Source organism: Odocoileus virginianus, chromosome 5 (genome assembly GCF_023699985.2).
Source record: "Odocoileus virginianus isolate 20LAN1187 ecotype Illinois chromosome 5, Ovbor_1.2, whole genome shotgun sequence".
NCBI lineage: Eukaryota > Metazoa > Chordata > Mammalia > Artiodactyla > Cervidae > Odocoileus > Odocoileus virginianus.
Window position 1 is genome coordinate 82731869 of NC_069678.1, and position 27541 is coordinate 82759409.

At 41.0% G+C, this 27541-nt stretch overlaps 1 protein-coding gene across 6 annotated transcripts in view; it reads right to left on the reverse strand.

The window, feature by feature from the left end:
• The window catches only part of ST3GAL3 (ST3 beta-galactoside alpha-2,3-sialyltransferase 3), a 205343-nt gene that overhangs the window by 78959 nt on the left and 98843 nt on the right, over positions 1-27541 (reverse strand). For 5 of the 6 annotated variants that reach the window (XM_070468296.1, XM_070468294.1, XM_020914738.2 and 2 more), the window contains one exon: positions 16301-16343. In XM_070468296.1, the coding sequence (XP_070324397.1) occupies positions 16301-16343 (43 nt within the window). Of the gene's footprint in view, positions 1-12267; positions 12370-16300; positions 16344-27541 lie in introns of those variants that run through there. The other variant, XM_020914740.2, reaches the window with a different exon arrangement.

The window sequence follows — 27541 nt, forward strand, 5'->3', positions numbered from 1 at the left end:
CTCATTCCTGATCTTAGAGGAAAGACTCAGCTTTTTTACCATGGAGTATGATGTTATCTGTGGGCTTATCATACATGGCCTTTATTATGTTGAGTTACATTCCTTCTATACTCACTTTGTTGAGAGCTTTTATTATGAATGGATGTTAAATTTTGTCAAATGCTTCTTTTGCATCTACTGAGATGATCATATGATGCTTCCCTTCATTTTATTAATGTGGTGTATCACATCAATTGATTTATGGATATTGCATCATCCATGTATCCCTGGAATAATCACAGTATATGATTCTTAACATACTGTTGAATTCAGTTTGCTACAATTTTGTTGAGGATTTTTACATCTATGTTCATCAAAGATACTGGCCTGTAATTTTCTTTTCTTGTAGTGTCTTTGTCTGATTTTGGTATTAGGTTAGTGCTAGCCTCATAAAATGAGTTTGAAAGTGTTCCCTCCTCTTCCATTTTTTGGAAAAGTTTGAGAAGGGTTGGTATTAGATCTTCTTTAAATGTTTGGTAGAATTCACCAGTGAAGCCATCTGGCTCTGGACTTTCGTTTGCTGGGAGGCTTCTGAGCACTGATTCAATCTCCTTACTCCTAATTGGTCTGTTTGGATTTTCTACGTCATGATTCAGTCTTGGTAGTTTCATATGGTGAATTTAACATGGCCACAAAACTAATTACAATGCATATTTCCACTGCAGACTCTGGTTAAGACTTAGATTTATGGTCATTGTCAACAAAGTGCAGCCACAACTTTCAGAGTTGCTGGAAGCCTATTTGTGGGCAGCAGCAGGATAGCATAGTGTGGTATCAAGAGTAATGATGTAACCAGCATGAAATAAAGGGAACTAGAGAACTGAAGAGACAAGAAGATCTATATTGTTTCTATAAAACAGGTTCCTGAAAGTCCTGGCACTGTATAATAACAGTACTGCTACCTTTTCTAGTGGTAGGAGATGTGAAATTAGTCAGGAATTACATACCTGACAATAAAAAAAAAAAAAGATGAGATGGTTTCTGAACGAGAAAGAGAGAGTATCTGGATACTCTAAAGAACCTTTAGGTGCACTGATTCAATAATAAACATATACCTAAGTATCTCTTCTTTCTTGTGTTGTTCTAAATTCTCATCAATAAATCATTACATCTCAAGTGGATAGACCCATCAACTTGTTTATACAGCAGAGACCGTGCAAAAATATTTAGCTGGGGCTCCGCACATCCTAGGGCTTCCCTGGTATCTCAGCTGGTAAAAAATCTACCTGCAATGCCGGAGACCCTGGTTCAATTCCTGGGTCGAGAAAATCCTTGGAGAAGGGATAGGCTACCCAGTCCAGTATTCTGGCCTGGAGAATTCCATGGACTGTATAGTCCATGGGGTCACAAAAAATCGGACACAACTGAGCGACTTTCACTTTCACTTTCCGCACATCCTTGGAGCAGCCCTACCCTACGATAACTATTATTATCATTCTTGACAAGGGAAATTGATTCTAAAATCCATCATTTTTTCTCACCAAAGCCTTTTCTTTCTTTCGTAGAAAGAACAGTGGGCTTAAAGGTAAAAAGACTGGAGTTTAAATAACTAACTCTTATACTTACTAGTTGTGTAACCTCAGGCATGAGATAATCAGTTCCCTTAACTCTTAAAATAGCTAAAATAAATAGGACTGATGGGAAGATCAAATGGTTTCTTGCAACAATGCAGGTCAGAACATTCTTTAAAGGTTATACAAACGTCAGTAACTGTTCCTACTATTTTAATGTTTGACTTCTACTTTTACTGCTTCCAGATCACCTGAATTATCATCATAATTTCACTAACATAATGAGGAAGAAAACTGTTTCTTTTATGTTTCTTACTTGAATTAGTCTCTCCAACTCATTTGGCTGTCTCTAAACTTCTGCTCTATAGGTAGGGAGATCAGAAGGCTCCTGGGAACAGAGAAGGAGGGCCACTGACATGAGGCAAACATCTCATACACAAGGTCTTGTCTTCAACTGTCCAGTCCATATCTGAGCTCAATGGGAAGGCTAAATCTCATAAGATCTGTAGTATAGTATTTACTGATCTCTTTAATTTTTCCTTTTCCAGAATGTCATACAGTTGAAACCATGCAGTGTGTAGACTTCTCAGACTGGCTTCTTTCATTTAGCAATACACATTTAAGAGTCCTCCATACCTGCTCATGGCTTGATAGTGCATTTCTTTTTAGTGTCAAATAATATTCCATTATCTGGATGTACTACAGTTTGTTTATCCATTTGTCTAATGAAAGCCATCTCAGTTCCTCCCAGTTGTTGGCAATTAAGAACTGTTTCAAAGGTAATTAAACAAAAAGGCCTTGATTACTGCACAAACTAGAGCAATGTGCAACATTTGTGCCATACTGCAATATTTCTGTGCAGTTTTTGTACAGAGATAAGTTTTCACCTCAGTTGGGTAAATACGTACAATCAGACGATGTTTAGCTTTTATAACACCTTGCCAAAATGGCTGAACCATTCTGCATTCCTGCCAGCAATGAATGAGACTTCCTGTTGTTCCACATCCTTGCCAGCATTTGGTGTGTCAGTGTTTTGGATTTTAGCATTCTAATAGGTATGTGGTGATATTTTATTCTTGTTTTAATTTGCATTTCCCTAATGACACATGCAGTTTCCCTGGTGGCTCAGTGGTAAAGAATCTGCCTGCCAATGCAGGAGAAATGGGTTCAATCCCTGGGTTGGAAAGATCCCCTGGAGGAGGGCATGGCAATCCACTCCAGTATTCTTGCCTGGGAAATCCCATGGACAGAGGAGACTGGTGGGCTACAGTCCATGGAGTCACAAAAGAGTCAAATACAACTTAGCTACTAAACAACAATAATGACACATGATATGAGCATCTTTTCATATGTTTACTTGCCTTCTGTATATCTTGTCAGATGAGGTATCTATTAAGGTCTCTGGCTCATTTCTAACTGGGTTTGTTGTCTTCTTATTGTTGAGTTTTAAGAGCTCTTTGTATATTTTTGAATTTAAGTCTTTCATTAAACATGTGTTCTGCAAGTATTTTTTCTAATTCGTGGCTTGCTTTTTTATTCGTTTATCAGTTTCTTTCACAGAACAAAAGTTTTTAATTTTGGTAAGCCAGGTTACTGATTTTTTTCTTTCATGAATTGTTCTTCTGGTTTTGTATACACAAACTCATTGTCAAATCCAAGGTCACATAGATTTTCTCTTGTTACCTTCTAGATGTTCTGTGATTTACATTAACATCTATTAGATTCCATTTTGAGTTAACTTTTATGAAAAGTATAAGGTGAAAAATTCCATTTCTACACATGGATGACCAATTGTGCTAGCACCACTGGTTGAAAAGAAAATCCTTTTTTTCCATTGACTTGCCTATGCTCCTCTGTCAAAGATCGATTGACTGTATTTGTGTATTTCTATTTCTGGACTCTATTCCATTGGTCTGTTTGTCTATTCTTTTGCCAATACCATGCTGTCCTAACTATTGTAGCTTTATTGTAACTCTAATGTAGGATCAGTCTTTCAACTTTGTTCTTCTTTGTCAGTTATTGTGTGGACTATTCTCAGTTGCTTGCCTTTCCATATAAACTTTAACACATTATTGACTGGAGATGGTATTAACACTTCAGGCATTAGTTTATGCAAATATCCTCTGGTCAATAATATTTTTAAATAAGTTTGTTGCTATCCATAAAATAACTTACTGGGATTTTAACTGAGATTATGTTGAACCTATAGATCAATTAGGAGGAACTGACATCTAAACATTGTTGGATCTTTCTATATATATTTCTTTGTGTGTGTGACAATATAAATGATATTGTGTTTTAATTTCAAATTCCAATTGTTCATTTCTGGTATACAGGAAAGCAACTGACTTTTGTATATTAACCTCGTATCCTGCTTCTTTGCAACTAACTGCTAATTAGTTCCAGGAATTTTTTGCTGATTCTCTGGAATTTTCTACATAGTCAATCACATCATTTGTGAACAAAGACAATTTTATTTCTTCCTTCCTAATATCTATGCCTTTTATTTCCCTTACTGTTAGCTAGACCTTTCAGTATAATGTTGAATAGGAATAGTAAAGAGGGACACTCTTGTCTTTTTCCCAAACTTGGGTTTCTCAGGGCTCCCCTGGTGGCTCAGCGATAAAGAATTCACCTGCAATGCAGGAGACACATGTTCAGTCCCAGGGTCATGAAGATCCCCTGGAGAAGGAAATGGCAACCTACTCCAGTATTCTTGCCTGGAAAATTCCATGGACAGAGCAGCCTGGCAGGCTACAAGCCCATGGGGTCGCAAAGAAGTCAAACACAACCTAGAGACTAAACCACCACCACCACATTTAGTTTCTCATTATTAAGCATGATGTTAGGTATAGATTTTTTTGCAGATGCTCTTTGTCTAGTTGAGCAAGTTTCTTTCTATTCCTATTTTGCTGAGAGTTTTTCCTAAAATCATGATTGGATGTTGAATTGTATCAAGTGCTTTTTCACATCTTGCAGATATGATCATATGGCTTTTCTTCTGTAGCCTGATGTGATGCAACACAGTAACTGATATTCTAATGTTGAACTAACCTTGTATATCTGGAATACATCTCACTTCATTAAGATGTATGGTTCTTCTTATACACTGTTAGATTCAACATGCTAATATATGTTGAGAATTTTTGCATTACATTCATGGTAGATAGTTTTCTGTAGTTTTCTTATAATGACTTTATCCGGTTTTGGTTTCAGAGTAATGCTGGCTTCACAAAACAAGTTAGGAAGTGCTCCTGCTTCTATTTTTCTGGAAGAGGTTGTAGAGAATTGGTATCATCTTTTCTTAACTGTTGGACAGAAGTCACCAGTGAAACCATCTGAGCCTGTTTCTTCTGCGTTTTTGTTTTGGAAGGTTATTGATTATTGATTCAATTTCCTTGGTAGATACAGGCCTTTTCAGATGATCTATTTCTTCTGCATGAGTTTTGGTAGTTTGTGTCTTCCAAGGAATTGGTCTATTGCAGGCACAGAGTTGTTCACAATAGTCCTTTATGACCCTTTTAAAATCCATGGGATCAGTAGTGGTGATTCCTCTTTCATTTCTGATATTAGTTAATTTGTGTCTTCTCTCTTTTTTTCTTGGTTAACCTGGTTAGAGGTTTATTGATTTTATTAATATTGTCAAAGAATCAGCTTTTGATTTTATTGATTTTTCTCTACTGATTTCTACTCTTTGTTCCTATGATGGCCTCATAAGCCTTATTTCCCTTTCCATTTCTGCTCCTCTCCAACCCATCTACCTTCTGGCAGCCAAAATCATCTTCCTACAAGTCAAAACTAATTATAAAAAAAAAGAAGAAAAAAAAAACCTAATTATGTTTTTCAACTCCTTAAAATACTTCAATGGCATCTTTTGTCTTCAAGAAGCCCAAACTTCTTACTGTCTCCTCCAAAGCCCTGTATGATTTGGTCTGCCCATTCCTCTAGACTTATCATGTCTCATCCTTAGACATCACAGAGTTTTGACAGCACAGAAAAAACAGATATTAAGTTTTTACACAAATATTTATTTCAGTTATACATAATGAAGAACTATTTAAGTGGGCCAACAGAATGTACAGGAAACTCTTCAACTGATTCAGATTTTAAAAGACCCTGAAGCAAAAACTAGAGAAAGGGTTGATAACCAAAAATTAATATAAAATGGATTTTTGAAAATAGTATTTAGACACCTAGAGATCATAATAAAAGTTTTTTTTAATTACAGAAAAGAAGGCACATCCCAATATACTTTTTCATTAAAAAGGTATATAAGGACAATACAGAACAGGTAAGCTCAAAAGAAATAACGTACTCACAATCTGACTGCCCTAGCACAACTAATACTATACTCTGCAGTAGTTATTATGCTATATTCAGATATGGTTATAGTGATAGGCTTGAAGGTGATACCCTGGTTCTCAACCCTGACATGTTAGAATCACCTGGTGGAACTTTTAAACATAAAGGTAATTGAGTCTGATTCCTAATCAACTAAACCAGGACTCTGGGTGGCAAGGTCCTAGGTTGAGAAATACTGTATATAGACATGTCCTATGTACAAGCTGGGCCTCCCCTCAAAGGTGAGTTTATTTCTGGTATCACTCACCTGGGACAGTGAAGAGTTCCTCAGAGAGGAAATGTACTTTTTGAGCAGTATTAGACTCACATGGGGAGCTTTAAAAAATCCCAATGCCTAGGCCACACCTCAAGTCAATGACTTCAGAATCTAAGGGGTAGGAGGCAGGCATCAGTAATTTTTTAAGCTCCCCCAGTGATTCCATTATTCAGTCAAGGTTAAGAACCACTGTGCTGAGAGCTCTGGATGAGCTACAAAGTGGAAATTTGACATTTAAGATCTTGACCACATAGGTATCACGATATCTAGGAAGAAGTGTGAACAGTGAGCTGTGAAACAACCTAGAAGTCATGAAGCCAAGAACCCAGTCAAGTCCTGCAACGCTGTGCTCTTCTACTGTGAACTAAGTATGGCCCTGGCTGCTGTCTCTCTACAGGAGAGACAGAACTCTGAATTTTGCAAACCAGACTACTTTGAGTTTCTTTTACTCTCAAGGTTTATTTGCCTGTTGTCCTTGTTTAATCTGTAATGAAATATTTTTAGCTTTGCTAAGAGAAACCAAGAGAAAAGTTTTGGTGTTTCTGTTATTATCTCTCTTTTTTAAAGAGAACCTGCGCTCTCTGGAGTCAATGTGACGGCAAAAGCAGGCTCTTAAGTGAGAGATCCTCCAGAAGATGGTAACACTAAGGATTAAAGGCAGGGGAGTCCTCATTCATGCACTCCCATCCCCCCAAATCTTCCAATACTGGTACTTGGAGGAATCTGGGTTTTGTTATTAAAGATGGCACTATTCTTTCTCACAGCTTCTTCCTCTGTCTTTAATTGATTTAACAAACATTTGTTGAATATTTACTATGCACCACAAACATTATACTAGCATTGGGAATGGATCTATGAACAGGACATTCATAGTTCCTGCCCTGATAAAGTTTACAATATAGTGGTTCAAATTTAGGATCAAATTGACAGTGCAAATTTGGGGGGAAAAAAAAATAGAAAGCTATGTTGAATAATGAGACAAGTAGGATGTTTGGAGCCAGGCAGAGAACATTTTGAATGCTGGCTTTATCAACTGTACTTCTGTGAACACAAGGAAATTACTTCTATGATTACTTTCTCATTTAACACCACCTATTTCAGAGAGTGATCTACCAACCCATGTATTCAACCAACAAATATTTATTAAGCAATCAGTAAGCACTAGGCAGTGTTTTAGGTGGTAGGAAATAGTAGTGAACAAATTAACTGCCCCCCCCCACACACACACACACCTTAAGTGGGAGGAGACAATCAACAAGTAAGTGGACTTCCGATAGTGATAAACACTGGAGTAAAATGACAAAGTAAAGGGAACAGGAATGCCAATGGGGGATGGGTTGTAATTTTAAATGGCACAGTCAGGGGAGACTTCACTAAGAAAGGGACATTTGAGCTAAGGTCTGAAGAGGTGAGGGAGACTGCAATCTCTGTAGGTATCTGGAAAAGAGTGTCCCAAACAAAGGAATGAGTAAATGCCAAGATTGACCTGGGAGTATTTTAGGAACAGCAAAGAGTCCAGTATGGGCTTCCTAGGCAGCACAGTAGTAAAAAATCCACCTGCCAACACAGGAGACATAAGTTTGATCCCTGGGTTGGAGGAGGAGGATCCCTGGGGGAGGAAATGGCAACCCATTCCAGTATTCTTGCTGGTAAAATCCCAAGGACAGAGGAGCCTGGTGGGCTACTGTTCATGGAGTTGCAATGAGTGAGACATGACAGCACAAGGTATAGCCAAGGAGCCCAGTAGGGAATAATAAACAAGAAGAGTAGTAAGAAATCAGCGGTTGAGACTGTGTAGGATCTTGGTGGAGCATGGTAGAAACTCTGACTTGGAGACTTCCCTCATGGTCCAGTGGCTAAGACTCCACACTGCCAGTGCAGGGGGCCCAGGTCCGAACCCTGGTCAGGGAACAGGATCCTACACGCCACAACTAAGTGAATTCAAATGCTACAACTAAAGAGTCCTCGTGCTACAATGAAAATTGAACATCCTGTGTGCTGCAGCTAAGACCCAGCACAGTCAAACAACTCTGACTTTTATTCAAAGAGAAACGAAGAGCCACGAGAGAGTTCCAATCACTGAAGTAACCAGATCTGTCTTGCACTGCAGCAGGATCACTGGGCTTCAGTATGCAAGTAGACCTTAGGGTGGCCACCGTGAAAGCAAGGAGAGCAGCTCGAGTGCAACAACGAGGTATGAGGAGGTGACCGCTGCCTGCACAGAGTTAACAGGGGTGGATGTAGTGAGAAGCGGTTGGATCTAGAGGTATCTAAGGTAAAGCCAATAGGGTTTGTTGATGACTAGTTTGGGGTCAAAGATATGATGTTATGATCTTTGACCTGAACAAGTGGAAGGATGAGGTTGCCATTTACTTGGGTAGGCAAGATCTGGGAGGCAGAGGGTGTGAATCAGGAGGTTTTTTTCTAGACATGTTAAATGTAACATGCCTAATATACATTCAAGTAAAGGAGGCAACTGGATAAATGAATGTGGGGTATGGGGAAAGAGAAGAGATTGAACTATAAACTTGGGAGTCATCAGCATATAGATGATATGTAAGACATGAGCTCTTCAGGCAGTGTGTCTACCAGATCTGATCCCTTAAATCTATTCATCACCTCCATGGTATAATCATAAGGGATTTGATTTCAGTCATACCTGAATGGCCTAGCGGTATTCCCTACTGTCTTCAATTTAAGCCTGAATTTTGCAATAAGGAGCTCACAATTTGAGCCATGGTCAGTTCCAGGTCTTGTTTTTGCTGACTGAAAAGAGCTTCTCCATCTTTGGCTGCAAAGAACATAATCAATCTGATTTTGGTGTTGACCGTCTGGTGATGTCCATGCGTAGAGTCATCTCTTGTGTTGGTGAATACCTCTTTAATGGCAGAAAGTGAAGAGGAATTAAAGAACCTCTTGATGAGCGTGAAAGAGGAGAGTTGAAAAAGCTGACTTAAAACTCAACATTCAAAAAACTAAGATGGTGGCATCTGGTCCCATCACTTCCTGACAAATAGAAGCAGAAAAAGTGGAAGCAGTGACAGATTTTATTTTCTTGGGCTCCAAAATCACTGCAGATGGTGACTGCAGCATGAAATTGAACCATGCTTTCTCCTTGGAAGGAAAGTGATGACAAATCTAGACAGTGTATTAAAAAGCAGAGACATCACTTTGCCAACAAGGGTCCATACAGTCAAAACGATGGTATTTCCAGTAGTCATGTATGGACATGAGAGTTGGACCATAAAGAAGGCTGAGCACAGAAGAACTGATGCTTTCAAACTTCTGGTTTGGAGGAGGTGGTTCTGGAGAAGACTCTTGAGAGTCCCTTGGACTGCAAGATCAAACCAGTCAATCCTAAAGAAAATCAACCCTAAATATTTATTGGAATGACTGCTGCTGAAGCTGAAGCTCCAAAACATTGGCCACCTGATGCAGAGCTGACTCGTTGAAAAAGACCCTGATGCTAGGGAAGGCTGAAGGCAACAAGAGAAGGAGTGGCAGATGATACGATGGTTAGATAGCATCACTGACTCCATGGATATGAATTTGAGCAAACTCCAGGAGATAGTGGAGGACAGAGGAGCCTGGAAGGCTGCAGCCCATGGGGTCACAAAGAGTCAGACACAACTTAGGACTGAATAAAAACAAGATGACATGAGACTGGATGAGGTCATCTGAGTGGCTGTTTTGAGGAACAGGTAACACAGAAAGTACCTAGTATGGCCCTGGGCATATAGTAGGTGCTCAATAAACACTTTGTCCTTGCAGCCATAGGGAATTTGGCAGTCTGTTCTGGAAATAGTAAGCTATGCCTCAACATGTGTTTTAGACTACCCCATGTTTATAGGCCTTTCTTGATTGGCTTGGTTTTCACAAGCCTTTGGGGGTTAAAAGTTGTTGGTTTTGGCTTCCATATCCTTGTATCTTCACACAGAATTCCGTATGAAATGAGGCGGAACATTAAAGCCTCCATGCTCTTGCCCACATGGCAACCATAAAACCCCACACTGTGGCAGCAGACAGGAGCTTTCCCAGAGCACACCCCCACACCCAGCTGAAACAGATGACACTTCCATTTAATTAAGTCAGCTTCCAGAAGGCTGACATCAGCTTAGGAAAAACACACCTGGACACCAGGCTCTGGCGCCTTTACGGCTCCAGATGGCTCTTGTCTCTGCTGGACTGATGGGCACATTCTCGGCTCCTGGTGTCATGTTCCTCATAAGTGAGGCTGCGATTTCCTCAGGGTTCTGTCTGAGGGCTCTGCTTCCAGATACTGACTGGCAGGGCTCACTCCCTCTCTTTTGTTGAGTCTTTGCTAAAATCCACCTTTCAAGAAGGCTTGCCCTGACTATCCCATTTAAATGTGCAGTCTCTTCTCCAGCATTCCCTTGTCCTGCTCTATCTTCCACAGCACTCATCGCCTTCCAAGATACTGAAAAGCTTGTTGATCACACTATCCCTTTACTGACCACCTGTTCATTGGTATACCCACAGAGCACAGAAGACTGCTGACACATAGTAGCTACTTAAGAAGCTGTGAATGAATGAGTGAGAAAGCTTCTCTCTTCTCTCCATGTCTGGGCACAGCCTGCAACCCTGAGCCCTTTCCTAGGACCCTCCACTTGGCACAGTACATTCCTTTTGGGGAACCCAGAGTCTCTCCAGGGGCAAGACTTGAAAATTCTGGAGGTATCATCCAACTGGGCTGCAGCTGAGTGCATGAAGCAGCCGGAGTGCCCAACCTCCAGGGAACACACGTTCTTGGACAATTCTTGGACAACTTTGAGGCCAACAAAACCCAACTTGCCACCCTCACATCATGTTATTTACTCCCTCGATGCCACCCTCATCAGTTTTTTTGTGCTCAGGTCACTGCTCTCTGCTTCTTCTCCTTGGTCCAGCCTCTCACTTCTCTCCCCCATCACCACACTGTAACTCACCACTGTCTTCTATAAAGCCTCGTTTCTTTACAGCCTCAACTTCTTCAGTCAATGTTCCTTCCATCTTCTAATTTCATAGAAACCTGGGTCTCCCCTGAAAACATCATTTCCTCTACAGCCTTGTGATGGAGGCAGTTCTTTCTTCTATACCCTATGCATCTGAAGGTCCCTCATATCCTCTCTGTACTCCATTTATGCTTCTGAGTCACCAGTATGTCATCCTCCTTAAAAAAAACAAAAAACAAAACAGGGACTTCCCTGGTGGTCCAGTGGCTAAGACGCCATGCTCCCAAGGCAAGAGGCCCAAGTTTGATCCCTGGCCAGGAACTAGATCCCACATATCTCAACAAAGACCCAGCACAGCCAAATAAATAAATAAATATAAACCAAAATGCAAACCTGTTCATTGCTCATACTATCCAGAAGTACTACTCCCTTCCCTCCCCTGCTGTTTTCATTTACCCCCTCCCGCTTCACTTAAAACTTCAGCTCACAACACATCCTTTCCAACCAAGCCTGTAAGGTTGTTCATGTGGCTTAGAATTTTCAGTTTCATCCCGATATGATACAGTCAGTACTCAAGAAATATTTGTTAAGTGAACAAGTGAAGAAATGAAGTCTGGGGTGTAAAGCGGGAGGCAAGCTGAGGTTCTGGCCTCATTTTGGGGTTATGTCCTTCCCAGGTTACCAGACACTGATACAGGTACAGGATAGGTTGAATCTCAACCTTACGTGATTACTTTTATCCCCACTTTATAGCAGGAAACAGGCTAGCAGTTAAATAACTCACTCAAGATTACAGCTAGTAAGATGTGGAATGGGGCTTTAAAAATCCACATCTGATTCCACAGTCCACATTTTTAACCTCCAAAAAATACTGCCCTCCTGAAAAATACAGCTTGCTGTTAAAGGAAAAGATCTTGTACAGCTCTATAAGTATTCTGAATAATTTTATATTCCTGACAAGTGATTTTGTCATAAAGACACAAGCAGCAGGGAATTCTCAAAGGAAACAGAAACCACTTATTACACAAAGATATAATTAAAAGAATATAATGAAGACCAAAAAAAAAATCCAAGATACTTATTTCCAGGTTTTTGAAGTATCATTTGATATAGAGATATTTTAAGTGTATTTGTATAAACATCTTACCCTTGAAAAACAAGGTGATTAGGGGTGCTGACCCTCCACACAGTCAAAAATCTGCACATATAAATCTGTATATAACCACATATGTGGTTCCTCCATATCCATGATTCTGTGTGCTCCAATTCATCCAATCACAGATTGTGTACTGTTGAAAAAAATCCATATATAAGTGGATGCACTGCAGTTCAAGGGTCAACTGCAATAGAATTTCAAGAATAAAAAACACCTGGGGTGGAGAGGCAATTCCCATGCAGATACATCTGTGCTGCATTCTCAGTGAAGGGCCAGCATGGATGATTTGTGAGTCAGATCTGATCCACTATGTTTCTGTGAGACAGGAATGTCTTTTACATGTTCAATGGTTGGTTTATTTTTTTTTATTTTTATTTTTTTCCAATGGTTGGTTTAAAAATTAGAAGAATAATACTTAATGACATAAAAATTACATTAAATTAAAATTTCAGTGTCAATAAATAAAAAGTTTTGTTGGAATACAGCTACAGCCATACTCATCTGTATGTGCTATCTATGCCTCCACATTGCATCAGCAGAGACAGAGCTGTGACAGAGACAGCAAAACTCCCAAAACTCAGAGATACTGACCATCTGACTCGACAAAAAGAGCTGGCCAATCTTGTTATAGGTCACTTCCTCTGACTTGGGCTTCCAGCTCACTAATCCTGTCTTTACTTGTATCTAATCTGCTGCTAAATACCTCTACTGAGGTTTTAATTTTGGTCACTGTATTTTTCAGTTCTGTCTTTCTAATCTAATACTTTGCTTTTTATAGTTCCCTATTACATGTATGAATGCTTGCGCTCAGCTGCTCAGTCATGTCCAAATCTTTCCGACCCCATGGACTGTAGCCTGCCAGACTCCTCCGTCCATAAAATTTTTCCAAGCAAGAATACTGGAGCAGGTTGCCATTTCCTCTCCAAGGGATCATCCTGACCTAGGGATCGAACCTGCTGTCTTGTGTCTCTGGCATTGGCAGGCAGATTCTTTACCATTGCACCATCACATGGGAAGCCCCTATTACATGTACAGTTCAATCTTATCTTTATTTCCTTAAATACAGAGCATCTAATTACTTTATAAACTGTGTCTGATAACTCCATTTTCGGAAGTCTTTGCTGGTCCCCTCTGGTGTCTGTTGCTATTCACGGTTCTCTCTAAAGGAGTCTTTTTTGCTTGTGTGCTTAGTTATCTTTCCCTGTGAGCCGTTCATTTCCTTGAAAAGTTATCCATGAGAAATTCATGTCTTCCTCCAGAGAGGGATTTCATTTGCTTCCGCCAGAAGCTTGGAGGCACGGCCAGTCTGGAGTACCTTAGATAAAGTTCACAGCTTGAGGTTCTGTGGACCAACTGAGTGATGAGAGCCCAGGCTGTGAATATCAACTGTTTCCTCTCTATTGAATTATTGCCCTAATCCACTTAGAGCTCTGGCAGCCTTTCCTGCAGTCCTGGCTTAGGGGTACAGTTTTAGTTCTAGTTTATCCTTATGTTGAATCCTTTGGGGTTCCAGTTCAATGCAGAAAGGATCAAAGGATGGAAAATGTAGACGTTAGTAGACCTGGAGGTGAGAATGGGAAGGCCTAACACTTAATCAGAGTTTCAGAAGAGGAGTAGAGAGAGAGAGAGTGGGGCAGAGCCAATATTTAAAGATAATGGCTGAAAAATTTCCAGAACACATGAATTCTTATAGTATAGAAGTTAAATGAATCCAATCAAGATAAATAAGAAATTCCTGCATTTGCATATTTACTCATAGAACTTTTTTTTTATTCTTCATAAAAACCTGAGGAAATGGGTATCACTATTCATGTTTTTCATAAGGGAAAATTGATTCATAGAGCTAAAATGAATTATCTAAGGTTATATAATCCTAAGTAGAAGGGGTGGAATTCAAATCCAGTTCTGATCCAAGCTCAGGTCCCTTCCTATACATCAGAAATAGAACACAACACAGCAGAGAAAGACTTCGTAAGGGGAGATCTGGGTATTTCTAAGGAATTACCTCCGAAAACCAGAATCCTTAACTTGGAAACTTCTCCCCGGAACAGATATAAACCTTTCCCATGTGTCTGTGTTTTGTTCTGAAGATAACATTGGATTAGAAAAGCCTTTTCAGTAAGAGGCAGGAAAGCTGGAGCTTATATCTTAAACTCCGAGGTAAATCTAATGAGGCCAAGCCAATTCCTCGGGCTAAAGACCAAGTTGACTCAAATGGTTTATAGAACCGGCCTGTTACACAAAAGAAAGCTGTACCGGAGCCTGCCACCTACCACCCAACTGTCAGAACAGCAGGGCACGTGTCCTCCTGCTCCCCCTTCTCACATCCTGTTCCCCCTTCTCACACAGCTGAAGACAGCTTAAATACTATAGTTAACATGTCCTGGATACCACGTCTTTTGTTCATCAGTGTGATTTGACTTGGTAAATTACTACATCTCTTCCGTTCTGGTGGCATTTCATTTGCTTATAGCTTATGCTTGATTTGTTTTTTGCCCAGAGCACTAAATTAAGGATTTTCTGAGGGTGAAGGCTGTGGGTCCCTAGCATTATCAAGCCCCATTCCCTGGATATTAACATGCGGCTGACAACTCTACACTAGCCTGGCAGACAGAAGAGACCATTCTTCCCTTGTGACTGCCTCCATGATGTGTAAAAGCTGGGAGAACTGCAGCACCTGAACTCATGGTGTGAGGCACCAGAGCCAAGAGGCCAGATGCCAGGAAAAGGGGCTACATGCCAGGCCATTCACTGGGAAAGCCAAATAACCCTGGGCTGGTGTCTTGCATGTGGGTGCAGCCATCACCATCAGAAGCAGCTGTGGTCAAGGCCTCAAGCAACAGAGGAAAGAAAGGAGACACAATTCTGATCTTTCGTATCTGTCTGGTACAGGACAGGGGCAAGGGTGTATGAAGATGGCTAACCACAGAAAGGAGCCACAGGCAGTTCTGCAACACTTTACTGCACACCGGCCGTGTGAGGGGTCCTGGACAGGGCATGAGCAGACGGATAAAGCCCAGCCTCCAGGCAGCCCAGTCTAATGAGGGAGGCACACAGGCGCCTGTCATCATGCAGCCATGCAGTCAGCCATGCAGCCATCCTTGCAGCCGTCCATGCGGCCGTGTGTTCAGTGCTGACTTAGCACCTAGCAAACATATGCCGGCGCTGCACCAGTGGTCAGGAGGCCAAGAGGGCCAGAACAGGGAAGGATTCTGAAAGAATGAGATACTTATTTGAAAATCCCTGTAAATTCACCATTTCTGTACAGTTCTTACAACCCTGTGAGGTACTTATACTGATGTCCTCGTGTTACAGGTGAAACTGAGGCTCAGAGTGGTTAAGCGGTCTGCCCTAAATCACAAAGAAAGTAAATGGCAATCTGGGATTTGAACCAAGCATGGCCTGGCTCTGAGCCTGCACTCTTAATAAATGAATAACTATTACACTTAATTATAGTATAATGAGATAATGGGTGTCAGAGGTATAAAATTCACAGGAAGTGGAGGAAGAGATAATTAATTCTGTATAGGAAGGAGGTGGTTCTTAAGTTTTCCTAGTGGACAAACAAGGAAAGTGTGTTTCAGACATGGATAACAAACATATACCAGGATAGAGGGAAAAGGAGGATCTACCTGCTGGAGAGAGACAGGAGTTAAAGCCGGGAGGAAACCTGAGCATAGAAGGCTTCTCATGCCTGGCTGTGAAGCATCTTTGAAACCTTTGCACTGTCTCCTGCCGTGGTTTAGTTACCCTCCACTCTGCAGCTGAAATCTTTCCTCCTTGTCCTTCAAACTCCAGTGGGGTGTGGCGGGGGGAGGTGCATGGCTCCTTCTGTAATGAGCTCCCTGTGCCAGCCAAACCTAAGGCCTTATATTTGCACCCACAGACTGTAACACACTCTAAGCTTCAGCTGACAGATGGAGGACAGAGGCCCCAGGGGTGATGCGAGCTGGCCCCTTGAGGCCAGCCTCCAGCTGTCACAGATCTCTATCACAAAGTCAATGAACTGGCTCATTCTACTCACAGTTTAGAGTCCAACTTCAGGAGGAAGCCCAATCGATCATATTCTGAAAGAGAAAAGTAAAGCAGAAAATGTCACTGATGTCAAGTCATTGCAGACAGTAGCAGATTGCATTCCCCAACCCAGTCCCAGACCACCAGGGAAGGCAAATGCTTCTAGACCCAAACACAAAAACTGCAATAAATTTAAGTCACCAAACTCTTGCTGAACGCCTGTCTTGTGAAGAACCAGGTAAGTGCTAGGCATTTCCCAGGCCTTATGGGCCAACCATTTTTATGCTGACATATAACTGCCTTCCTGTTTAAATGTGGTACTTGAAACTGAAATTTAGTAAACCAAAAAAATGGGACCCTTGAAGAATTAAGAGGGTTATTAATTCTGCTTCCTCTAAGCTCTTAGATTTATGCTGCATATACAATAGAATATTAAACAGCCATAAAAAGGAACAAAATAGTGGCATACGCAGAGAGGTAGATGGACCTAGAGACGGCCATACAGAGTGAACTAAGTCAGAAAGAGAAAAATGTCATATATTAACACATAGATGTGGAATCTAAAAAATGGTATGGATGGTCTTCTTTGCAAAGCAGAAATAGAGACACAGACATAAAGAACAAAAGTATGGATACCAAAGGGGGAGGTGGTGGGGTGGTGGGATGGATTGGGAGGTTGGGATTGACATACATATACTGCTACGTATAAATAGATAACTAATGAGAACCTACTGCATAGCACAGGAAACTCTACCCAGTGCTTAGGGAAGGAAATCCAAAAAAGGGGGGATATATGTATACGTATGGCTGAAATGCACTTTGCTGTATAGCAAAAACTGACATAGTTTTTAAAGCAACTATACTCCAATTTTTAAAAAAAGATTTATACTGAATCAGTCATGTTAACTATGGGGTGAAAATATGGCAGCCAAGGGATCTTCAAATTCACAGCAATGATTCGCTCCATGACAATCACAAAGCAGTAAAAGATCTGATTTCACAAAGGATAGGAAATTTAAAATGAAATCTAGAAACAAATTGGCAATATGTCTGTAAAAAATGGTAAATCATGAATATTGTACTTAATTTCTCTTTATCTTGCCTCATTCTAAAACAAAGTTGAAGCAGTTTTACAAAGTACAAGATTTTAAAAAGGAAAGAATCTTTTTTAAAATCTTGTAGGCCAAAGGAGAAATAAGCATAGGAAAAAACAATAAAAAGCAGCCAGGATAGAAATACTAAAAAGTGCATGCCCTAAGGTTTTATGTGCTTGCTGGGAGATGATTACAGATATATCCCCAAGATTTCTCACAGATAAAACTAAACACAAAGCACTGTTATAATGGTTTATAGTGTCCATAAAATAAACCAGGAGACTCCCAGATCTTCTTAATACTAAAATCTTAGGGAAGTTTCCTCTTGGTCCTCAAAGATATTTGTATAAAATGATGACAGGGAGTGTCATATAATTGCTTGTTTCATATAGCTTTGTCAATGAGTGCTAAGTATGTGTGTGTGTCTGTGTAGAGTGGCTAAACTAAAATAAGGTGGTCTAGGGATGTACTGGGTTGGCCAAAAACGTCATTTGGGATTTCCCATAACATCTTATGGAAAACCCAAACGACCTTTTTGGCCAACTCAATAGCTCAAAGTTGGCCTAGCTTAATCTGAGGACAAAACAGAATACCAAGCCTAAACAACTGTTTGGAAAAGGCCAAGCAGCACACAGCTTTCAAAGAACTCCATCTTTAATAAGCAGTTCAGTTCAGTCGATCAATCATGTCCAACTCTTTGTGACCCCATGGACTGCAACATGCCAGGCTTCCCTGTCCATCACCAACTTCTGGAGCATGCTCAAACTCATGCCAATCGAGTTGGTGATGCCATCCAATCATCTCATCCTTTGTCATCCCCTTCTCCTCCTGCCTTCAATCTTTCCCAGCATTAGGGTCTTTTCCAATGAGTCAGTTCTTCGCATCAGGTAGCCACAATATTAGAGCTTCAGCTTCAGCATCAGTCCTTCCAATGAATATTCAGGATTGATTTCCTTTAGGATTGATTGCAATCCAAGGGACTCTCAAGAGTCTTCTCTAACACCACAGATCAAAAGTACCAATTCTTCGGTACTCAGCTTTCTTTATGGTCCAACTCTCACATCCATACATGAACAAGGAATGGCCAAAAAAGGGAAATTACACACACTGATAACCTCAGAAGAGCCACTCTGCAAGGCCAATTGAGGCCAGACTGCACACTTTCATAAGCAGCTGAACTGCAGGGAGAGTCATTCATCTTCTTAAAACTGAAGATGTACCAACTAGGACACACAACTCAACAGGAGACTTGCCTCCAAAGAAAATTTTGCTGTTCTTGTTCGTGGCTAAGTCATGTCCAACTCTTTCTGATCCCATGGACTGCATAAACGCTAGGCTTCCCTGCCGTTATTCTCTTGCGGAGTTTGCTCAAATTCGTGTCCATTGAATTTGTGATGCTGTCTAACTATGTCATCCTCTGTCACCCCCTTCTGCTTTGCCTTCAGTCTTTCCCAGCATCAGAGTCTTTTCCAATGAGTCAGCTTTTCGCATCAGGTGGTGGCTAAAGTATTGGAGCTTCAGCAACAGTCCTTCCAATGAATATTTAGGGTTGATTTTCTTTAGGATTGACTGGTTTGATCTTGCAGTCCAAAGGACTCTCAAGAGTCTTCTCCAGTACCACAATTCAAAAGCATCAATTCTTCTGTGTTCAGCCTTCTTTATGGTCCAACTCTCACATTTGTACACATCTACTGGAAACACCACAGCATTGACTATATGGACCTTTGTCAGCAAAGTAATGTCTCCGCTTTTTAATACACTGTCTAGGTTTGTCATAGCTTTCCTTTCAAAGAGAAAACAGATTGTTTAATTTCACTCTAGTCAACATCTGCAGTAATTTTGAAGTTCAAGAAAATAAAATGTGTCACTGCTTCCACTTTTACCCCTCCTATTTGCCATGAAGTGATGGGACCGGATACCAGATACAGTGATCTTAGCTTTTCGAATGTTAAGTTTCAAGCCAGTCTTTTCACTCTTCTCTTTCACCTTCATCAAGAGGCTCTTTAGTTCCTCTTTGCTTTCTGCCATTAGAGTGGTATCATATGCATATCTGAGGTTGTTGATGTTTCTCCTTGCAATCTTTTCTTTTCTTTTTTTTCTTTTAATTCTAAAATCACCCAGTGTGGTCATGGTACTCTGCACTGTGCTGAGGCTCAAGTTCATATTCCTCAACATGGCAGGTAAAGTCTTTTTCACACCTTGGTCTTTTCTTTTTTTTTAATTTTTAAAATTAATTTATTTTTAATTGAAGGATAATTGCTTTGCAGAATTTTGTTGTTTTCTGTCAAACATCAACATGAATCAGTCATAGGTATACATATGTCCCGTCCCTCCCTGCAGTCTTGATTCTAGCTTGTGATTCATCCAGCCTAGCATTTTGCATATAAGTTAAATAAGGGTGACAATACACAGCCTTGTTGTATTCCTCTCCCAGTTTTGAACCAGTCAGTTACTCCGTTTCCAGTTCTGTTGCTTCTTGACCTGCACACAGGTCTCTCAAAAGACAAGTAAAGTAGTCTGGTAATCCCTACTCTTTAAGAATTTTCCAGTTTGCTGTGATCCACACGGTGAAAGATTTTCATGTAGTCAATGAAGCAGAAATAGATGTTTTTCTGGAATGCCTTTGCTTTCTCTATGATCCAGTGAATGTTGGCAATTTGATCTCTAGTTCCTCTGCCTTTCCTTTTTTTTTTTTAAATTTATTTATTTATTTTAATTGGAGGCTAATTATTTTACAATATTGTAGTGGTTTTTGCCATACATTGACATGAATCAGCCATGGATGTACATGTGTTCCCCATCCTGAACCCCCCTCCCACCTCCCTCCCCATCCTATCCCTCTGGGTCATCCCAGTGCACCAGCCCCAAGCACATGTCTCATGCATCGAAACTGGACTGGCGATCTGTTCCACATATGATAATATACATGTTTCAATGCTATTCTCTCAAATCATCCCACCATCCCTCTGCCTTTTCTAAACTCCGCTTACACATCTGAAGATCTTGGTTCACGCGCTGCTGAAGCCTAGCTTGGAGTTTGAGCATAACCTTAACTAGCATGGGGTCTTCCCTGGTGGCTCAGCTGGTAAAGAATCTGCCTGCAATGCAGAACCTGGGTTTGATTCCTGGGTCAGAAAGATCTGCTGGAGAAGGGATAGGCTACCCACTCCAGTATTCTGGCCTGGAGAATTCCTGGGTCTTTTCCTGGGTTGAAGAGTCAGACACGACTGAGTGATTTTCACTTTTTCACTTTAAATAGCATGCAAAATGAGTATATTGTATAGTAATTTGAACATTCTTTGTCATTGCCTTTCTTTGGGATTGGAATGAAAACAGATCTTTACCATGCCTGTGGCCACTGATGAGTTTTCCAAATTTGCTGACATATTGAGTGCAGCATTTTAACAGCATCATTTTTAAGGATTTTTAAATAGCTCAGCTAGAATTTCATCACCTCCACTAGTTTTGTTTGTCATAATGCTTCCTAAGGCCCACTTTACTTCACATTCCAGGATGTCTGGCTCTAGGTAAGTGACCACACCATCATGGTTATCTGGGTTATTAAGACCTTTTTGTATAGTTCTTCTGTGTATTCTTCTGTATTCTTCTTGCCATTTCTTCTTAATCTCTTCTGCTTCTGTTAGGTCCTTACTGTTTCTATTCTTTATCGTGCCCATCTTTGCATGAACTGTTCCATTGGTATCTCCAATTTTCTTGAAAAGATCTCTAGTTTTTCCCATTCTATTGTTTTCCTCTATTTCTTTGCATCGTTCATTGAAGAAGGCCTTCTTATCTCTCTTTGCTATTCTCTGGAACTCTGCATTCAGTTGGGTATATCTTTCCCCTTCTCCCTTACTTTTCACTTCTCTTTTTTCCTCAGCTATTTTTAAGGCCTCCTCCAACAACCACTTTGCCTTCTTGCTGTTTTCTTTTTCTTTTTTTTTTCCATTTATTTTTATTAGTTGGAGGCTAATTACTTTACATCATTACAGTAGTTTTTGTCATACATTGAAATGAATTAGCCATGGATTTACATGTATTCCCCATTCCGGTTCTTTTTCTTTTTTCACACTTCTTTTTCTTTGGGATGATTTCGGTCACTGCCTCCTATACAATGTTATGAATCTCTGTCCATAGTTTTTCAGGCACTCTGTCTACCAGATCTAATTCCTTGAATCTATTCATCACCTCCACTATATAATCATAAGAGATTTGATTTAGGTCCTACCTGAATGGCCTAGTGGTCATTTTCCTTAATTTCTTTAATTTAAGTCTGAATTTTGCAGGAGTTGATGATCTGAGGTCTTGTTTTGTTGACTGTATAGAGCTTTTCCATCTTTGGCTGCAAAGAATATAATCAATTTGATTTCAGTATTGACCATTTGGTGATATCCACATGTAGAGTGGTCTCTTGTGTTGTTGGAAGAAAGTGTTTGCTATGACCAGTGCGTTCTCTTGACAATACTCTGTTAGCCTTTGCCCTGATTCATTCTGTACTCCAAGGCCAAATTTGCCTGTTACTCCAGGTATATACTGACTTCCTTCTTTGCATTCCAATCCCCTATGATGAAAAGGACAACTTTATTTTTTTTGGTGTTAGTTCTAGAAGGTCTTACAGGTCTTCATAGAACCGGCAGCTTCTTCAGCATCAGTGTTTGGGGCATAAACTTGGACTACTCTTCACTTTCTGCCACTAGATATTGATGTTGAATGGTTTGTTTTGGAAATGAACTGAGATCATTCTGTCATTTTTGAGATTGCACCCAAGTACTGCATTTCAGACTCTTTGGTTGACTGTGAGAGCTGCTCCACGTCTTCTAAAGGATTCTTATGTACAGTAGTAGATACAATGTTCATCTGAATTAAATGCACCCGTTTCTGTCCATTTTTCTTCACTGATTCCTAAGATGTCTATCTTCACTCTTGCCATCTCCTGCTTGATCATGTCCAATCTATCTTGATTCATGGCCCTAACATTCCAGGTTCCTATGCAATATTGTTCTCTACAGCAACAGACTTTACTTTTACCACCAGACACATCCACAACTGAGCATCGTTTCTGCTCTGACCCAGCCGCTTCATTCTTTCTGGATCTATCAGTAATTGCCCTCTGTTCTTCCCCAGTAGAACACTGGACATCTTACGACCCGAGGGGCTCATCTTCCAGTGTCATATATTTTGCCTTTTCATACTGCTCATGAGGTTCTCACGATGAGAATACGGGAGTGGTTTGCCATTCCCTCCTCCAGTGGACGTTTTGTCAGAACTTTTCACTATGACCCATCTTGGGTGGCCTTGCACAGCACAGCTCATAGCTTCATTGAGTTATGCCAGCCCCTTCACCACAACAAGGCTATGATGCATGAAGGGGACCCCAAGAGAAGACACTTGGGCAAGTGACAGCCTTTCCTCAAGATAATTCTGCTTTTGCTCTAATTCAGGCAAATGGAAAAGAGACTTTGCTTAATATATCAGGTACTTATAAAAATCAATAAGGTTTCAATTTTAAAAATAAACTGAAAACAAAATTTCCCAAAAGAGTTAGTTTCAAAGTTGAATACTGTTTCAACAATCTGGTTTTACCCTTCCATCAAAAAGATAACCTCGTTAATTTGCCAACACCTGTTACTTTTTCTCCATGTGGCCATACACTTGGGGAAACTATCCTGTTACTCCTTATCAGATATGTGCTAAGATACCTTCGGACATAGAGAGAATCCATGTTTTGGCCGATTCTTCCTCCAGAGAGGCCAGAGGATATTTTCCCCTTGTTGCAAACTGAAAAGTCAGGACCAAGTAGGAACAAAACATAAACCAGGGAAGAGGATGAGTGTAATGCCCTTCCTGCAGCAAGTCACATGACTTACTTGTTGAAAGCTGAAATGTCTTCTTCACCACATATTTTTGTATGGTAACTATGATTATATTTACGGGTTATTTTCCAATGGCATCTTAAGTTGTGTTTTATACACTCATACAGACTAACTGCACATTAAACATGTTAGAACACTTTGTGCTTCTAAATAAATTATATCCTTCCGTTCCATGGTTCTTTTAGATTATCTGCTGTTTTCTCTTTGTTAAGAAACATAAGCACCAGAAGTATTTCACATTTAGTCTTCAGTTTAAGAAAATGTAACTGCATGAGTCCAATGATGATAAATGGCAACTGACACTGGGGTTCAGGTCACAGAGCCAAGAGGGAATGGAGTCCCCCTGGTGATTCCATGTCCTGTCGAAGGGGGCAGCCACCCCCATCTCCGGCTATCTGTGCCTGGCAGTAAGGCAGACCTGGCGTTGCCACATCTTCCAGGGTTTTTTAAGTCAAGAATTTGGATCTTTTATGGTAAAATTCCTCAATTTGTAAATACTGGCAATAGATTCAAGAAAAAATTAAAGATTACAAGGATCAACTGAAGTATGTCCATGGCCCAGATGCAGGCAGCAGTGTAAACTCTGTCTCACACTGGCAGATATGTTGACTACAAAGGACATGGCCTGTATTCCCAGAATTTGTTGCAGAAAAGGATGTATGAATATGCTGGTGTGGGGTAGCTTTAGGTCCTTTCCTAAAGACCTGCCCAGCAGGCTGTTGGGTCCCCAACAGCCAGAAATAAGAGCAGATTCCGAGAGTCCCAGGAGCTACACCAGGAGTGAGTGACAAGGCTCTGGTGAATGCATTGCTCACATCAGGGGACCTGCAGGGGAGAGGTCCCCAGCTGGAGGGATCTGCAAAACATCTACAGGACATCCCGCAAGAGTCAGCTTTACACACTGGCCAGTCCAGAGAGTGCCCACACTATCTTATGTCTTCTCTGCTCATCCTCTCTCTCCCTTCCCTGCCAATTCCACAGAGGTTCGAAACCACAGCTGGCAACTGGGGTACAAGTGGAAAGAGGAGGACAAACAGGGTACAGACCCTTCCTGGGTCAGCACTGCTGCTTCTAAACCTTGTGCTGGGAGGGGAAGTCACTGCAGCACTGAATGAGCTGAAAGCTATGCTATTACATAAGGCGGGACACTAATTTTGGAATTGGTGACTCAATATGACCATGGGATTTCTATTACCTCAGAGATACCAAAAAATTCTCTGGACCTCCCACACTGAAAACATCCTAAGGGGACACAGAGAGACCAACGAAAGTGGCTGTGATTAACCCCTGATGTTTCCTGCATGTTCAACATACTGGTTGCACTAACTTAGGTAAATACAGCTATTTGGAGGTTCCTGTAACCAAACTGTGGGAAGGGCCCAGGTGCAGGGTTTCAGAGATGACTGAAAGTGACTGGAATGCCAGCACACCTCCTTCGGTCAGCTTCACTCTCCCTGCTAGCTTAGTCAGGATACAAATTCTCAACTCTGTTTCTTCTTAGGAAGACTCTTGGGTTCTGTTTGGGTTCTCCTTTCCTGTGCTGTGGTCTGGAGATCCTGTCCAGGCCATTAGCTCGTGCAGTTATAGGGTTAATCTCATTTATTTCCCATCTTTCAAAGACCAGAGTCCTGTGCCATCTACAGTTCAATGTCTGAAAGAACCCTTCTTTCCCATATAGTCTGTCTATTTTTCAGTTGTTTCTCCTCCTTTTTTCACTTTTTTCTTATCTGGTCTAGACTTCACCATACTTAACTGTTCAGTTTAGCCTGCCCCAGTGATCTTTCCATTGCACCAATACCAAATCTCTCAATCCTGCCCAACCCTTTCTCCTGAGCTCCAGACTTGGGCATCTGGCTGACATCTCCACTTTGATACCTATAGTGACTTGAAACTCAGGCTGCCTCACAGAGTTCATTTTCACCACATGCATAGCCTCCTCCTGGATGCCCTGCCTTAATGAGTGGTACCACTTTTCACCCAGAATATCTCACTGTATACAAACATGTTCCTGAAGTAGCATGTGAATTCAGCTTACACAATGGAAATGCTATTTTGAGTGTACCAACTCTTCAGGGAAAATTCACCTCGGGGGAAGCTGGCAGTAAAGCCCAGTTCTCACTGGCAGTCATCTGATGCCAAATCTGTAATGAGAATGGAAGACCCTGGGACTCTCAAGTCACCAGACACAACACATGCTGATGTACATACACAGCTGAAGGTCCTCTCCTCGCAGGTGTCAGAGCAGGAATACCACAGCTGCACAATGAAGGAGAGATGTTTAGTCTGGTGGTTTAGGCTGCATGCCTCAGCCAGGCCAGAGAGCCCGGCATTATAAAAACCCCTAACCAAGGCGTGCATGTGTGTCCCTTGCCTGGCTCCAGGTGTGTAGTGGCATGAATGATGCAAGTCTCTGTTCTTCTCTTCCTGTACCTGTACCAAGTCAGACTTGTGAATATATAAAGTGCCTGTTCAAATGCTTCAAGTCTTAAAATTAACCATTAACTCTTCCATTGCCATTTCAAAGCAGTAAGTTCATGTTCTGAACTCATATAAACTCCTAGAAGGTTCAGAAATTGGATGTAGACAAAAGGAGGCCATGCACTAAAGTGTGTATGTACCTAATGATGTCTCTATCAGGCAAAATTAAAAGAATTACAAGGAGAATGACACAACGGGTCTCCTGTCATCATAACAGGAAACTCATAGGCCACTGAAAAACCAGGCTCACACAGTCAGTGAGAAAGCAGATGATCTGAACAGAACAATGAATAAATAAATTTGAACTAGCTGAAAAACAGAGTACCTTACACCTGACAAATGGAGAATGCTATTCTCTTCAAGTATATTTAGAAACTATGAAAACTGACCACCTGAGAGGCATAAATGCCAAGATAAAAATTGATAAACATTGAAACAAGCTCAAGTTTTTAACTTAAAAACTTAAAAATATTTTTGTTTTACAGCAATTTGAAATTTTAATACTTTCCATAACACTTGGCATTTTATTTTATCATAATTGTATAATGTAAAGGAAATTAAAAATGTTTCCATAATTCCCTGTCTAAATAACCCTGAGTCCCCTCCTGCTTATCTTAGCAGGGGGGTCCAGATATTATCACCTTCTACTTATGCTGTCATGTATAAGTGGCTGGGGTACTGACTACACAGTAATATTCTCTTCTAGGATGAAGGGGGAGCTCCTGGAAAGAAAGTGGCCCACTCCAGCCCCACTCTCAAGCCACTGAGCCCCAAAATGGACTTTCAGGGAATACAGGTGCGCGTTGTGAGCCAATTGTGCGACTGGCCCTTTCAGTTCCTAGTGACCCACCTCCTCTGATCACTGTAAAGAGCCACCACAAACTCCCATGCGTGGTCACTGTGCTTTGAAAACAAAGCAGATGCTTAGGCTGATGACAGCAATGAATATTCCCCAGGAAGGCCAGCTTGAGGAATATTACTGAAGTAGATGAAGTTTAGTATAAGGGATAAAAACATGGCCTTGATTCTATCAGAAAACTGCAGCACTTCATATTAGAATGCACGAAAGTCAGAAAAGCAGGACAGGCCATCAGGCAAGAAAAGTCCAAGCACATAAGAGAAGAACTCTGCTGCCAGATCTGTTTTCAAGGGGGTCTTTGGCTCCAGTCTCTGAGCTATGATGAATTGCTAAGTGCAAAGGGCCTAGGGGTAAATGGAATGAGGACCTATCCTAACCAAAATAGATCCCTCTTTTCTAAAGAAAAGGCACTGTACAGCCTCCAATAAAAGTCACAGGCTATATTAAACATAAGTAATGTATGTCCTGGCTTGGGTGGAGGAGGAAGTTGGCAACAGTTGCAAATGGACTGTGGGACATGCCAGACAAAGGGAAGAACTGAGGGAACGACTATTTATTGAGCATCTACTATGAATTCATAGTGCTTTCAGAACTTTCACCTACACTCTCAGTCTAACTCTTAAAACTCCTACAAGGTAGGTATTTTCTTCATTTTACAGAGAAGGGAGCAGAGTCTTGGAGATAAGAAATGACATGTTCAAGATCCCCAACCAGTTACATGGACCAGCTGGGGTGTTGTTGAACCAACCCAGGTTTGACTGCAGCTTCTTGTCTTTACATTATGCTACACTGACTCTCTGAGGAAATAAGAAAAGCAGACCCTCAAACTAGGAGAGCTGCCATGAGAGCAATTATCTACGCCCACCTCCCTCTCCTGGCTCCAGGGTGGGGTCAGAAGGCCGAGCCACGCCCACACATGAACCATGGGAGTCCCACGGAGGCCCAAG